A 16970-nucleotide genomic window follows, 5' to 3' on the forward strand; every position below is an offset into this window, starting at 1 on the left:
AGGGGTAGATTACTAATTTTCAGTACTAGGCTCATAAATCTAGGAAAATGAATGGCCGGCCTAAATTTATAAGCATAATTTTAAACTCCTAAATTAAGATGCATTTTCAGCTGAAAGGTTAGGCTCATATTGTAAGTATGGCTGAAAACTGGGCACACATTTAGGAGCCTAACTTAAGAGAATAAATATTTGGGCGCACAGCTTTTCGGAATATCAGGCCCATGCATTTCTTTCATCCTTCTGTTTAATGGGTTTTATCCTGCAATGAAAATTTGTAAATGTAGCACACATGTGGCTGTGCTATTTTCTCATTCCTAGACTAAAATAAGCATCAAATATTAATAAGTAAATTATAAGAAAATAACATTTTAAAGGTTATCTAATGCTTTTAGAAGGTACCTGGTATTTATTCATATTTGGCTCTCAGCACTTTTGTTACTTGCATCTGCTTTCTATATATGCCTTTGGTTCCCTATACTAGGGTCCCTGAGGAAGACTTCACAGGCGAAATACAGCCCATGTTGGGCCCATAGAAGTGGTTTGTTTCTGCGCTTGCTATCCGTCATTTTGAATAAAGGATTTGGCTCTGTCATCCCAGTTCATCTTCTTGTGGTCATTCCCACCCCTTTTTGCTTTTGTTCATTTTCCTTGTAGGAGCGGACTGTTTCTTTTTGGTTGCATTTAGTTGTATATTCACCTACATAAACTTTTTTCAGTTAGGTAGGAACTTATCAATTTGACCTACGTTAAGATGGGTTTTTTAATGCTAACCCCAATTATTAGTAAGTAGGTCTTGTTGCATAAAATGGAACCTGTGCCAAAATAGTACGAGTTAGTAGTAAAACATATCTTGACAGTAGCTCATGCTGATAACTATGCCCTTTAATTTCATTTTATCACTTTTATATTAATTCAAATTTATAAGATTTGTTTTCTTTTACTTCTTGTCTTTATACAATATATTGTTCTCCGTATATGATATTCCTGTAGGCATGGGATAAAACTGTAGTCAATGCAGGGAATAGTTCTATGAACATTTTCGTCTTGGAAATACAGTAATGATTTTTGAGCATGAGAACTATGCTGAGAAAACATTTATTCCAATGACCTTGATTGCGACATCTTCTGTCTCTGAGGGATGTGGTTGCCTCCTTGATGACTGCTCATAGCTGTCCAGCTGATATCTCAGGGTCTGCTTCCTGTTTATTGCTTTGGAATGCTATATATAAAATAAGAATGAGAAATAAAACAAGAAAAAGTTCTCATAAGAGGCTCTCATGCAACTTCTTGGGAAAAAAGAGAAAATGTCTAGAATATGATCTTATACCCTTTTTGCGCACTGTTGCAGCTCAATGTCACTCATACTCCCTCTTCCTCCAACCACCACCTGTCAAATAAATTCCTGATAAGCTATGCAATTCGATATCAACTTATTTTCATAGGAAGTTTACTTTACAAACACAAACTTACCTGATAAAACAGAAAACGATGGGATTCTTCACGAAGAAGATCATAGATGTGGTATGAAACATACAGTTGAACTGAATGGTTGAATGGTCCATCTCCTATTCTAACTTTAGCAATAAAAAATTGCAATCCTTATACCAAGGGTGTTGCATTGCAATCCGGGGGGGGGGGGGGGCACAAACCAGTCTGGTTTATAGGATATATCTAATGAATATGCATAACATTAATCATAACTATAAATAGTAATTTTAATTCTTTTCACATTTATTATACTCCAAAAATATTAATTATATAAAAGCTTTCCCTCAATGCAGCATTAATAAAATATTCCACAATCTCTCATACAATTTCTCATAATCATCTTATGTATCACAATATGGACCTTCTGTTCCTACTAGCCCTTTACTCATACAGTTGTAGACAAGCCTGCATATAATCAAAAGAGAAAAACGCCTATATTGTGACCCAAATCGGGAGATGGGCGTCTTTCTCCCGTGGGCGCCCAAATCGGTATAATCGAAAGCTGATTTTGGGCATTCCCAACTGCAATCCGTCGCGGAAACGGGTAAAGTTGACGGGGGCGTGTCAGAGGCGTGGTGAAGGCGGAACTGGGGCGTGGTTATCGGCTGAGGAGAGATGGGCGTCTTTAGCTGATAATCGGGAAAAAAAGGCATTTTTACCGCGATTTTGGGTCACTTTTTGTGGACCCTTTTTTTTCACGAAGAAGTCCCAAAAAAGTGCTCCAACTGACCAGATGACCACTGGAGGGAATCAGGGATGACCTCCCCGGACTCCCCCAGTGGTCACTAACCCCCTCCCACTAAAAAAAACCCCACTTTATAAACTTTTTTTCCAGCCTCTATGCCAGCCTCAAATGCCGTACCCACCTCCATGACAACAGAATGTGTTCTATCCTGTGACAGCCTTTCCCTGGTTCTGATGTGGCTCTCGCGTGAGTGTGATACCTTTTCTGTTATGCGCACTGCAGAGTCACATCAGCAATGCATTGTCCTGGGTGTAGGGTATTGGGCTCCGTGATTCCACTAGCTTGTGTTAAATGCTCACGATGTTGGTAGTTGGTAGGCTCTACTCCCATGGTGCTTTTCCCCCTGCTTACTGGGTCAGAGTGTGCCCTGTTTTGTTTCCGGTAGTCCATGAGGTAGTGGCCATTTTTGTAAGCCAGTTTTAGATCCCTTTCACGTGTTAGCCACGTTACAGAACTTAGTTCTTACCTTGAATGTTGCTGAAAGAGGGCATTGTACACCATTCTGCCAGCTCTGACCTACTGCTAATCTCAGTACCAGGGAGACTCGTTGCCAGTGGGGCACAACCTCTGATCTGCAGTTAACTGTGAGTAAGCGTGCTTATTCCAATAAAGGACGTTTTCGGAGAGATTAGTCTTCAGGTGTCAACTGGTGTGCCAATGTTATATAGCAGCAACAAGTCCTAGAGGCCTGCATGTATGCAGGTCCCTGGAGCACTTTTAGTGGGTACCGCAGTGCACTTCAGCCAGGTGGACCCAGGCCCATCCCCCCTACCTGTAACACTTGTGCTGGTAAATGGGAGGCCTCCAAAACCCACTGTACCCACATGTAGGTGCCCCCTTCACCCCTAAGAGCTATGGTAGTGTTGTACATTTATGGGTAGTGGGTTTTGGGGGAGGGGGGTTGGGGGCTCAGCACCCGTGGTAAGGGAGCTATGCATGTGGGAGCGTTGTCTGAAGTCCACCGCACTGACCTCTAGGGTGCCCAGTTGGTGTCCTGGCATGTCAGGGGGCGGAGTGTACTACGAATCGTGGCCCCTCCCATTACCAAATGGCTCGGATTAGGACGTTTTTGAGCTGGGCGTTTTTAGTTTCCATTATCGGTAAAAAAAACAAACGCCCAGCTCAAAAACGTCCATTTTGTTCGAAAATACGGTCTATCCCGCCTCTTCACGTACCCGTTTTCGGACATAGACGCCCATGGAGATAGGCGTTCGTGTTCGATTATGCCCCTCAATATCATTCACATTTTAGACTCATTTTAATTCCAGTCTCTTTATGGTTTAAGAGTCAACAGGGTAATGTTCTTCCTACTACATGGTTTTAATCCTGCACTCATCGAAAAAATGTATGGAAAAATTCCCCTTTAACTTAACTGTTTGCGCAGTTACTCAGTCCTTTAAACAACGATGCCGGGGATTCCCATTTACTGTGTAGCTGTCTTCAGTTTCTCACAAAGACCAATATACTGTGATCCAAACATTTAAGCAACAAAATCCATGCTCATGATCCTCCATTTCATTTCACTGTCAAAAACCTTGTTCTCACAACCCGACATGGTCCATACAATTTGGTAACCAAAATCAACAAGTGACCGCATGGCTCCAACTTACAGTGAGCACACATCACAGCACCCTGTTTCTTTTAATTCTATTCTATTTTGATTATTCTATTCTGCAATAATTCTATTCTATTTTGATTATTCTATTCTGCAATTATCGCAAAGGTTTAACACGGATAACATAATAAAAGAAGTCCTCTAGTCATTGCCGGACAAAATGGTAGAGACTATTATAAAGAACAAAATTACAGTGCATATTCCAAAGCATGGATTAATGAGGCAAAGCCAACATGGATTTAGTGAAGGGAAATCTTGTCATACCAATCTATTACATTTCTTTGAAGGGGTGAACAAACATGTGGATAAGGATGAGCCGGATGATATTGTGTATCTGGATTTTTAAAAGGCATTTGACAAAGTACCTCATGAAAGACTCCAGAGTAAACTGAAGAGTCATGGGATAGGAGACAGTGTCCTATTGTGGATTAAAAGAGAGTAGGGTTAAATGGTCAGTACTCTCAATGGAGAAGGGTAGATAATGAGGTTCCCCAGGGATCTGTGCTGGGACCGCTGCTTTTCAACATATTTACAAATTATCTAGAGATGGGAGTAACTAGAGAGGTAATTAAATTCGCTGATGACACAAAGTTATTCAAAGTTGTTAAATCACAAGAGGATTGTGAAAAATTAAAAGAGGACTTTATGAGACTGGGAGACTGAGCATCTAAATGGCAAATGACATTTAATGTGAGCAAGTGCAAATTGATGTATGTGGGAAAGAGGAACCCAACCAGGAAAGGGATCTAGGCATCATCATTGATGATACATTGAAAACCTCTGCTCAGTGTGCAGTGGCTAAGAAACTAAATAGAATGTTAGGTATTATTATGAAAGGAATGGAAAACAAAAATGAGGATGTTATAATGCCTTTGTATCGCTCCATGGTGCAACCTCGAATATTGCATTCAATTCTGGTCACCGCATGTTAAAAAAGATGTGGAATTAGAAAAGGTTCAGAGAAGGGCAACGAAAATGATAAAGGGGATGGGACGTTATTAAATGGACTTGGGGGAAATCCACTATTTCTGGGATAAGCAGTATAAAATGTTTTGTACATTTTTGGGATCTTGCTGGGTATTTGTGAGCTGGATTGGCCACTTTAGGAAACAGGATGTTGGGCTCGATGGACCTTTGGTCTTTCCCAGTATGGCTATACTTATGTACTTATGACGACTTAACTATGAGGAAAGGCTGAAACATCTAGGGCTCTTCAGCTTGGGAGAAAAGACGGCTGAGGGGAGATATGATAGAGGTCTATAAAATAATGAGTGGAGTGGAACAGGTAGACGTGAATCATTTGTTTACCCTTTCCAAAAATGCTAGGACCAGGTGGCATGCGATGAAGCTACAAAGTAGTAAATTTAATATGAATCAGAGAAGCTTTTTCTTCACTCAACATGTAATTCAACTCTGGAATTCGTTGCCAGAGAATGTGGTAAAGGCAGTTAGCTTAGCAGGGTTTTAAAAAGGTCTGGATGGCTTTCTAAAGGAAAAGTCCATAGACCATTATTAAACTGACTTGGGGAAAATCCACTGCTTATTTCTGGGATAAGTAGCATAAAATGTATTGAACGTCTTCGGGATCTTATCAGGTATTTGTGACCTGGATTGGCCACTGTTGGAAACAGGATGCTGGGCTTGATGGACCTTTGATCTGTCCCAGTGTGGCAATACTTATGTACTTATGCATTTACTTATCTTTATTGAATTTTAAAATGTCAATAAACAAACAAAATCAGGAAATATCATAGTGTCAAAGTCAAAGCCAAGTGTTATACATAAATCAATATGCACGGTCCATCCAGTCTGCCCAACAAGATAACTCATATGTGCTACTTTTTGTGTATACCTTACCTTGATTTGTATGTCTTTTTCAGGGCACAGACCGTATAAGTTTGCCCAGCACTAGCCCCGCCTCCCAACCACCAGCCCCTTGATTTGTATCTGTCATTTTCAGGGCACAGACCGTATAAGTCTGCCCAGCACTAACCCCGCCTCCCAAGCACCAGCTCCGCCTCTGCCATCCAATCTCCGCTAAGCTCCTGAGTATCCCTTCCTTCTGAACAGGATTCCTTTATGTTTATCCCACGCATGTTTGAATTCTGTTACAGTTTTCATCTCCACCACCTCCTGCGGGAGGGCATTCCAAGCATCCACCACTCTCTCCATGAAAAAATACTTCCTGACATTTTTCTTGAGTCTGCCCCCCTTCAATCTCATTTCATGTCCTCTAGTTCTACCGCCTTCCCATCTCCGGAAAAGGTTCGTTTGCGGATTAATACCTTTGAAATATTTGAACGTCTGTATCATATCACCCCTGTTTCTCCTTTCCTCCAGGGTATACATGTTCAGGTCAGCAAGTCTCTCCTCATACGTCTTGTAACGCAAATCCCATACCATTCTCGTAGCTTTTCTTTGCACCGCTTCAATTCTTTTACATCCTTAGCAAGATACGGCCTCCAAAACTGAACACAACACTCCAGGTGGGGCCTCACCAACGACTTATACAGGGGCATTAAAACCTCTTTTCTTCTGCTGGTCACACCTCTCTCTATACAGCCTAGCAACCTTCTAGTTACGACCACCCCCTTGTCACACTGTTTCGTCGCCTTCAGATCCTCAGATACTATCACCCCAAGATCCCTCTCCCCGTCCGTAGCTATCAGACTCTCACCGCCTAACACATACGTCTCCCGTGGATTTCTACTCCCTAAGTGCATCACTTTGTGACAGAGACTGGGTGAAGGCCATGGGGATATTAGAGAAACTAGGAGAAAGCTGGTGGGTATATGAGAGAAAGAGGCACTGGGTGAAGGCTGGAGGGTATGAAAGAGAGGGACATGGGGCTATATCTTGGGGGGGGGGGGGTTCTATCTGGCTTCATTGATACATTCAATATTCCATTGCTCATTGCTCTCACAGCTTTCTGCTATCATAAATACAATGAAGTCTACTACAGCACCACATAACCCCATCCCTGCCTCAACTGTTAAACACCTTTTACCTCCTTGGGCCCCTTCATTAATGTCATGATTTCAGCTAGCTTATCCCTAGGTCTGGTGCCTTCCCACTGGAAAACAGCTATTCTTAACCCTAAGCTAAAAGATTTTCCCAAACTTGACTCTGGCTGCTCCAATTACTGTCCAATAGCCAATCTCTCATTTATTGCCAAAATCTCTGAAACCATCCTACATGCCCAAATTATTGATTCCATAGCGTCCCACAGATCAATCCAGAGACTGGTGGGTTGTGTCCCTCTGCCAGCAGGTGGAGATAGAGAGAACTTCTGAGGCTCTATATGTGGTCATGTGCAGCCAGCCAAACCTCAGTATTCTCTCTATCTGGCAGGTGGAGGGTCATAACTCTGCAGCTCTGGATTTGGGACTCCTCGCCCATTCCCTTGGGATGAGTTGAGGTACCCATGGGGTTGAGAGCTCGGTTCGGCTGAGCACGAATACCTGGTGGTGCCAGGTCCCTCCCTTTCTCCCCCCGCCCGCTGGTTCCTTGCCCAGGATACGTGAGTCTAGTCTCCTGTGTTTAAAAAAAAATCAAAAAGAGGTAATATCTCTTTAAATACACCTTGGCTGTTCTCAGGCACTCGCAGTAAGCAGAAATCTGCCTAGGTGGTCTGGGTTGGGGCCGTTGTGGAAGCTGGGCCGGAGTGCTTGTTGGGCGGGGGGGGGGGTTCCCTTTGGGCACATGGCTGCCCCATCAGAATTGGTGAAACGCTGCTCCCAGTGTGGGAACTGGAGAGCAGCGTCGGGCTCCTGTGATTTTTGCCCTCGGGTCTCTCCGGGGCAGGGAGCGGCGGAATTGGGGCGGGACCGGCAGGATCAGGCTGCAGGTCAGTCAGCCCTTTTGTCCTCCTCCTCCAGGCGTTCTTCCCACCCACCGGCTGATGATTTCGGCGCCGTCGTGCCTCTAAAAGGGCGGAAGACTCCTTATTCAGCGGCGGATCAGCAAGTTCGGAAATTAGCTGATTCTAGATCAGCTGATGCCGGAGCGCTGAGTTCAGGCTCCGGGGGAGCAAAGGCAAGGTCTGGGCTGGCTCAATTGGTTTGCCATGCGGAGGTGGAGCGGGCGCCATTTTAGAAGCAGGAACAGAGCCGTTTTCGGGGCCTACTGTTACAGACGGTCAGCGGTCGGTGTCTCTGCCTCAGGCAGGGTTTCCGGACGGAGATGCGGGGAAATCGGGAGTGCCCTTTTCTCCCGAGTTTGTTCTTTTATTGCATAGGGCTTTTTTGTTAAAAAGGTCTGGGGGGGGGGGGGGTCCTGGACAGTGGAAGTGGCTTAGCGGACCCTCAGGAAAATCCCTCAGGCTCTCTTTCTTTTTTGGCTAAGAGACCTTGCGTGGCCTTACAGGATTCAGAAGATCTGTCTGTAGGCTCCGATGTAGATGACGGTCGGTTGTCGGATATTACCCAACTGACCCGGTCTGTGTTGACGGAGGAGGGGGAGCCGCAGTATGAAGGGGGTGATGATCCCACGGTGGCTCGGTTGTTTCGTCAGGACAAATTGGCAAACCTAATTGTCAGTGCCTTGGAGATTCTGAGCATCTCGGCTCCGGAAAGCAGTGGCCCCTCCTCGTCGGTCCCCTCTATTATGTCGTGGACTAAGCGGCCGTCTCGTATATTTCACATTCATGAGGCTATGAGCGTGCTCATTGCGGCGCAATGGGACACCCCGGACGCAGGATTGCGTGTAGCATGAGCCATGACGCGTTTATATCCGCTTTCAGAGGGTGAACGAGAAGAGTTGCGTTTACCCGCGGTGGATTCTTTGATCATGGTTGTGACTAAGAGAACTACGTTGCCAGTGGAAGGCGGGACGGCGCTTAAGGACCCGCAGGATTGGAAATTGGAGTCTTCCTTGAAGGCTTCATTTGAGGTGGCAGCATTGTGCATGCAAGCGTCGATCTGCGGTTCGTATGCTGCTCGAGCATGCCTGTCTTGGGTGCAGAAGGCGTCCTCTACTGAGGAACTGGTGGCAAATTTGCCTTCACTCGAGTCTGGTCTGGCGTATTTGGCGGACTTGTTGTATGATATGCTTCGGGCATTGGCCAAGGAGGTAGCCCTGTCTGTGGTGGCTCGCCGTTGGTTGTGGCTTCATCACTGGTCAGCGGATACGGCTTCTGAGTCTCGGCTGGCTCTTTTGGCTTTTAAGGGTAAGTTGCTGTTTGGCGATGAGCTGGATCAGAGTGTTAAGGATCTAGGGGATTCTAAAGAGCATCATTTGCCGGAGGACAGGCTTAGGTCTTCGTCTCGAGTGGGCCCTTCTCGGGGTTGGTTTTGGGAGGCAAGGCGTTATCGCCCGGGCAGGTCGGTGGCCTTCTCTAAACCCCGTTTTCCTCCAAAGCAGCAGCCTTTTCGGGGAGAGCGCCGTCCAGGCGGCGCGACCTCTAGACCCGCCGCAGGGTCATCTACCCAATGATGGGGCCTTGGCCCATCTTACAGGTTCAATAGGGGGACGGGTCTCCCTTTTCCTTGGAGAATGGACCAGGGTCAGTTCAGACGAGTGGGTGTTGGAGGTGATAAGGGACGGTTACAAGCTGGAATTGGTGTGAGATCTTTCAGAGTTTTTCGTGGAATCTCCTTGCAACTCCCCAAAAAAGAGAGCAGCAGTCAGAGACACGTTGGAAAATTTGATTCACTTGGGTGCTGTGGTTCCCGTTCCAATCACTCAACGGGGTCGGGGGCGTTATTCCATTTATTTCGTGGTCCCAAAGAAAGGAGAGTCTTTTCGTCCGGTCCTCGATCTCAAGGGTGTAAACAAGGCTTTGTGGGTGCGTCATTTTCGTAGTGCAGCCTGGAGAGTTTCTGATGTCTCTAGATCTCAAAGAGGCTTACTTGCACATTCCCAACTGGCCTCCTCATCACAGGTTTCTGCGCTTTGCGGTGCTGGGACAGCACTTTCAGTTCCAGGCACTTCCCTTCAGTCTCGCTACAGACCCTCGGACGTTTTCCAAGATCATGGTGGTGGTCGCAGCGTTTCTGCGGCAAGAAGGGGTGCAAGTGCATCCTTATCTTGATGACTGGTTGATACGGGCTCCGTCTTTTCAGGACAGTGTTCTAGCGATGAACAAAGTGGTCAATCTCCTGAGGTCGTTGGGATGGATTATCAACTTGGAGAAGAGCCACTTGCTTCCCTCTCAATCCTTGGAGTACCTTAGGGTGCTATTCGACACCCGGGTAGGCAGAGTTTTTTTGCCAGAGAACCGGAGGTTGACGCTGCAGGCACAGATTCAGGGTCTTCTGCGCAGTTCAGCTCCCAAGACCTGGGACTACGTTCAGGTGTTGGGATCCATGGCAGCCACGCTGGAGGTGGTTCCATCGGCCAGGAGTCACATGGGGCCTCTTCAGAGATCCCTGTTGAGCCGCTGGTCTCCGGTGTCAGAGGATTACTCAGTCCAGTTATCTTGGGAACCTGTGGTCCAGATGGAAATGCGTTGGTGGCTCCGGGCCGACACGTTGAGCCAGGGGATGCCTCTGGCGGTTCCAGCCTGGGTGGTGGTCAATACGGATGCTAGTCTTTCAGGATGGGGAGCCCATTGTCGGGGGATCACGGCGCAGGGTTCTTGGTCGCTGGAGGAGGCTTCTTGGTCCATCAATCGGTTGGAGCTGAGAGCGGTTCGGCTAGCATTGCACGCCTTTCAGGCGGAACTGGTGGAGAAACCGGTTCGGGTTCTCTCCAACAATGCGATGGCAGTAGCCTATGGCAATTGTGAGGAGGGCACCAGGAGTGTTCCGCTGGCCCAGGAGGCGACATGTCTGTGTCGATGGGCAGAGGAGCACTTAGCATATAGCGGGGGCTCTGAATACCGAGGCAGATTTTCTGAATCGTCATATGTTGGACCCGGGGGAGTGGGAACTCTCCGATCAGGCAATTGTGTTGATCACGAGCCAGTGGGGAGTGCTGGCTGTGGATCTGATGGCGCAAGTGGACAATGCCAAAGTCCCGCAGTTTTTCAGCTGCGGCAGGACTCCCAGTCACGGGGGATCGATATGCTTCTTCAGCCTTGGCCTCAGACGGTTCTTCTGTATGTTTTTCCACCGTGGCCCATGATAGGCAGGATATTGGGACGAGTGGCGTTTCACCCAGGTTGGGTGATTTTGGTGGGGCCGGATTGGCCCAGGCGTCCATGGTACGCATATCTCATTCACCTTTGGGTCGGCGGGCCGTTGAGGTTGCCCGTTCATCGGGGTCTGTTACGTCAGGGTCCTATCCTTATGGAGGATCCCTCCCCGCTTGGTCTTACAGCCTGGCTATTGAGAGGGCAAGTTTGAGACAGAAAAGTTATCCGGAAAAGGTGACTGCCACTATGCTGCGAGCTAGGAAGCGTTCCACCTCTGAGGCATACGCAAGAGTGTGGCAGACTTTCGAGTCGTGGTGCTCGGCGGTAGAAATTTCAGCCTTTTCAGCTTCGTTGTCGACCATTTTGGCTTTTTTGCAGGATGGGCTGGACAAATGTCTCTCGTTGAGCTCTTTGAAGGTTCAGGTGACGGCGTTGACATGTTTTAGAGGCCAGTTACGAGGTTCTTCATTAGCCTTTCACCTGGATATTGTTCATTTTTTGCGGGGTGTCAATCATTTGCGACCTCCGCGGATCTCTGTTTTTCCTACCTGGAATCTGAATTTGGTATTGAGGGCATTGCAGAGGCCTCCATTTGAGCCGCTCTCTCGGTTGTCGGTTAAGGATTTGACATTGAAGACAGTATTTTTAGTTGCTATTTCCTCGGCAAGAAGGGTTTCTGAGATGCAAGCCTTATCCTGTAGAGATCCGTTTCTTCAGTTTATGGAGGCAGGGGTAACTCTGCATACAGTTCCGTCCTTTTTGCCCAAGATTGTTTCGCGTTTCCATATGAATCAGCAGATCTGTCTTCCCTCTTTTCGTCGGGAGGATCATCCGGCGGAGTTTAGCGCTCTCCGGTGTTTGAATGTTAAACGCGCTATTATCTGGTATTTGAAGGTTACTAATGGCTTCCGGTGTTCGGATGATTTGTTTGTTCTTTTTGCGGGTCAAAGAAAGGGGCAGCAAGCTTCTAAAGTGACTGTGGCTCGCTGGATGAAGACTTGAGGTATGAGCGAGACTGGGTGAACACTTGGTAAAGACTGGGGGGGCTATTATGACATAGAATAGGTGAAGGCCATGGGGATATGAGAGAGACTTGGATAAAGTTAGTGGGGTATGAGAGAGAGAGGCTGGGTGAAGCCTGGGGGTTGTGAGAGAGAGAGAGAGGGAGACTGGGTAAAGCCTGAGGGGATATGAAAGAGAGAGATTGAGACCGGGTAAAAACTTGGGTGTATGACAGAGACTGGGTGGAGGGCAAGGGAATATGAGAAAGAGAGACTGGTTCAAGACTGGGGGATGTCGAGAAAGAGAGGGAGACTGGGTGAAGGCTGGGGGGGTATGAAAGAAACAAAAATTGGGTGAAGCCTGGGGGGGTATGAAGGAGAGGAAGATTGGGTGAACCCTTGAGGGGTATGAGAGAGAGGGAGACAGGGTGAAGCCTGAGGGCCATTAGAGAGAGAGAGAGAGAGAGAGAGAGAGAGAGAGAGAGAGACTGAATTAAGACTGGGGAGGTGTATGACAGAGACTAGGTTGATGCTGAGGGGTATGAGTGGGTGAAGGTTAGAGAGTATAACAGAAAGAATGGTGAGAGGCCTAGGCTATGGTGATAATGTAAAACAGAGACAATTGCCCCTTTGCTTCACCTATCAAGGGGTGATAGCATGCTTTGGAAAGAGAGACTACTTGGTTCTGCCAGTGATTTGCAAAGGCACCTTAAGGAACTGATTTACTAAAGTTTCTTTGCCCACAGACACTAAGGAGCCCTTTCACTATGCCGCAGTAGGCTCTAGTACATGCCTACTGCGTGATAAAACAGTACTACCGTGGAATGCACTAAGACATCCTGCAGTAGTTTGGCCATCAGCGTGTGCTAAAAAAAACATTTTTATTTTTTGGCACGGGATGTGTGTCTGGGGACAGACAGTAGGTGTGCCCTGCACTAATCAGGTAACACTGGTACATTACTGCGCACTGCTCAACTAGTGGAAGAGCACTTACCGCCACTAAAAACGTGGCAGTAAGGGGTCCCCTGGTAATGACCACACACTAATTGGGAAAATTAGCATGTGGCTATTACCGAAAAATACAAATATGAAGAGTTGGTCATTTTACTGCCGTGCTAAAAGTGGCCGCAGCTTGCGGAAATCCCATGCTCTGACAATAGCACCAGCCACTTTTTAGCGTGGTTTGGTAAAAGGACACCTAAATAGGAAAAGAGCCTTAGTAAATCAGCTTCTGAAAGAGCTATTGCTGATCTGGGAGAGTTCCTCCCCCCCCCCCCCCCCCCCCCCCCCCCCCCCCACACACACACAAAAAAACCCAACAAACTTCGCTGAAGACAATACTGGAAGGGTGGGAAAGTAGAAGTGAGAGAGATCTCCTCTGCTGGCTCTTAAGTTTTTGGGCTGGCTACTAGATTTAATAAAAATTTGTCGAGGTCTGGACTACAGATTATGGAAAATACCAGGCGATGAGAGAGTGCTGCTCCAGTTTTACAAATGTTATACTGACTGTTTATTTTCTCTGAATCTTCCTTTGCTAATCAAGCAGCGGAAGCAGTGGCCCGTCTCATCTCTCTTGGCAAAGTTACATATGCCCTCCAAATATCTAGCTTTCCCAACCTTGAATCTGCTCATGACAGGCTTACACCGTCAGGCAGTATGGACTCTTGTAATTAGAAAGGAACCCAGTATGTAGTAGATATAATAAGATAGTTTATTACAATCTTACCAATGGTAATACAGGTAGGTTAAGCATTCACATAATGGAACCGCATATCATGGCACGTCCTCTCTCTCTAGCCTTCTGGAGTCTCCCTTCTCTGTTCGTCTTCTCCTCTCATCTCCTTCTTCTTCTCGTCTCGTCTGAACTAATACTCCTCAAACTGCTGCTTATATACAATTTTGGCCCTATTCATTTCAATGGACCCCAGCTGTCTCAACAGGGCTCCTAGTCCTTATCAGTTGATCAGAATGACTTCACATGTTCCCAAACCTTCCTGTAGCCCCCCCTTTGGATGTTCTCACCTGGGGTGCAGCTGACCCAGCACTATCTCTACGTAACCATAGCAACTCTTGCTTATGACGTCTTGCAGGTGCCAATCTCAGGATTGTTTATAGAGTAGATTGCCCCCACCCTTGCCAGTTCAGCACTTGCTACAGTGAAATGTAACTGTGTCAAAGGTGATCTCTGATTTTTACAAGCTAGCTCTCTTTTGTATCAGAGATGATTCTGATTTTAAGAAGCCTAGCTCTTATTATGAGCCATTGGCCTGTATTTTACTGAGAGCAAGGGCTAGCATAACTCTTCATGACTCATGATAAGAATGTGGATGCAGTTTAAAATTCTTTCCCCCCTTTTAAAACCATGCGTAATGCCAACACAACCCATTCAAAGTGAATGTACTCTGTCAGCATTAGTACATGGGAGCCGCTAGTGCGACTTACAGACTTATTTTCGAAAGAGAAGGGCGCCCATCTTTCGACACAAATCGGAAGGTGGGCGTTCTTCTCACAGGGTCGCCCAAATCGGCATAATCAAAAGCCGATTTTGGGCATCCTCAACTGCTTTCCGTCGCGGGGATGACCAAAGTTCACGGGGGCATGTCGGAAGCATAGCGAAGGCGGGACTGGGACGTGCTTAACACATGGGCGTCCTCAGCTGATAATGGAAAAAAAGAATGGCGTCCCTGACGAACACTTGGGCGACTTTACTTGGTCCTCTTTTTTTTACGACCAAGCCACAAAAATGTGCCCTAAATGACCAGATGACCTCTGGAGAGAATCGGGGATGACCTCCCCTTACTCCCCCAGTGGTCACTAACCCCCTCCCAACCTAAAAAAAAAAAAAATTTTATATTTTTTCCAGCCTCTATGCCAGCCTCAAATGTCATACCCAGCTCCATGACAGCAGCATGCAGGTCCCTGGAACAGTTTTAGTGGGTACTGCAGTGCACTTCAGGCAGGCGGACCCAGGCCCTCCTACCTGTTACACTTGTGGAGGAAACAGTGAGCCCTCCAAAACCCATCAGAAACCCACTGTACCCACATGTAGGTGCCCCACTTCATCCCTAAGGGCTATGGTAGTGGTGTACAGTTGTGGGGAGTGGGTTTTGGGGGGCTCAGCACACAAGGTAAGGGAGCTATGCACCTGGGAGCTTTTTGCGAAGTCCACTGCAGTGCCTCCTAGGGTGCCCAGCTGGTTTCCTGGCATGTGAGGGGGACCAGTGCACTATGAATGCTGGCTCCTCCCACGACCAAATGGCTTGGATTTGGTCGTTTCTGAAATGGTAGTTCTCAGTTTCCATTATCACCAATAAAACGGGGACGACCATATCTAAGGACGACCATCTCTAAGGTTGACCTAAATGTTGAGATTTGGGCATGCCTGACCGTATTATCGAAATGAAAGATGGCAGCCCATCTTGTTTCAATAATACGGGTTTCCCCGCTCCTTCGCAGGGACATCATGCGAGGACGTCTTCAGGAAAACTTGGGCGCCCCGTTCGATTATGCCCCTCTTAGTAAACAGTGTGGGGGGTGGGTCTTGTTTTCAAAATGCTAAAATGAGCTTGCACCTGAACACATGTGTGATTTTCTGCCTCATAGTAGAATATCCGCAAAACCAAGTGGGGTTCACAATTTCCACAGAAGTTCAACAGCACGAAAGGAAGTGGAAAAGAGACCAACTTCAAGAGATCAAACAGAATACCAGGATAAGATGCTCCAACACACAAACTTTGTGTGTTGGAGCATCTTATCCTGGTGCTCATAGTAGAATATTGCATTCTCAGGGTAATCTGTCCCTATATTTTCCTTCTAGTAAACAGATTAAACTTCAAAGAATGTTTGAAGGATTTTTAATTATATAGTTGTGGCAGAATGGAATTGTTTGCCCACTGCTCTGAGACTCTTGCCAAATTATGTTATTTTCTGAAAACTGTTAAAAACCCGTCTTTTTGTAAACTATGTAGGAACAGACTGAGAGGGACTTTTACTAAGGATTAGCTCGAGTTATCTACAGTAGGGCACATAGGAATAAAATGGACCCTGATGCAAATAACTCAAGTTAATCTTTAGTAAAAGACCCCCTGGGATAGTTAAAATGATGTTTTTGTTTGTGCTTTTTGAAGGATGTCAGATCTCAGATATGACTGGCTTCTTTAATTGTAATCTGCTCTCAGGGCCCCTTTTACTAAGCTACAGTAAAAGGGGCCCTGCGCTAGCAGCAGCATGAATGTTTGCCGTGTGCAGAGTCCCCTTTTACTGCAGTGGGCAAAAAAGGTGGAAAAAAGAAGTGGCCATGCGGTAAGTTCACACTTGACACATGGCCATTTCAGAGGCAGAACTTACCGTCACCCATTGAGGTGGCGGTAAGGTCTCCCACGCTAACCCAGCGGTAACCGGACGGTGATTACCACTGGGTAACCTCCTGTGGAAGCGCCAGAAACACTGCACGCTAGGGGTAGAATTACCACCGGCACCCATGAATGCATAATGCACATGTGGCAAAATATAAGACTCAGATAACATAACATAACTATCTGATAATTTTAATCATCTAAGCGGACTGCATAAATAGAAGTTTTAACTTTAAAGGATAATTTAAATATTTAAAATTAGGGCTGCATATTCAGGGGGCCAACTTAAAAAGATAAACTGTCTGAAAATCAGCTTAAAGATACCTGGATGAACTTATCTGCATACCTATAATTGGTGACCAACCTGCTGAATATTCACTCCTTTGTGTGTTGGTGCAAGGACAACAATGTAGGAGCATTGAAAGCATTGAAAAGGCACATTTAAATTGTTTCTAAGACTTATATTTAAATTTGAGCATTAGTATTACATTTTGCTAATATCTTCAATACCACACAAATGATTCAAAGTTAATGAATGTTTAATGTGGACACTGATTCAGTAGCAAATATTGTGTTTTCTAAACAAATATAACTAAAAAAGACTGAAGACGCTGAGGTCTTATTTCCTCTTTAACAGGCCCCCCTCCTACCACCCCTTAATAACCAACCCCCTTCCCTTCTCCGTTCAAAC

At 46.2% G+C, this 16970-nt stretch overlaps 1 protein-coding gene across 1 annotated transcript in view; it reads right to left on the reverse strand.

Moving 5' to 3' along the window:
* Positions 1-16970, reverse strand: part of ABCC9 (ATP binding cassette subfamily C member 9) — a 454126-nt gene that overhangs the window by 236566 nt on the left and 200590 nt on the right. The window contains 2 exon segments of the mRNA XM_030214004.1: positions 1109-1219; positions 1328-1387. Coding sequence (XP_030069864.1) covers positions 1109-1219; positions 1328-1387 — 171 coding nt within the window.

Source organism: Microcaecilia unicolor, chromosome 9 (assembly GCF_901765095.1).
Source record: "Microcaecilia unicolor chromosome 9, aMicUni1.1, whole genome shotgun sequence".
Classification (NCBI taxonomy): Eukaryota; Metazoa; Chordata; class Amphibia; order Gymnophiona; family Siphonopidae; genus Microcaecilia; species Microcaecilia unicolor.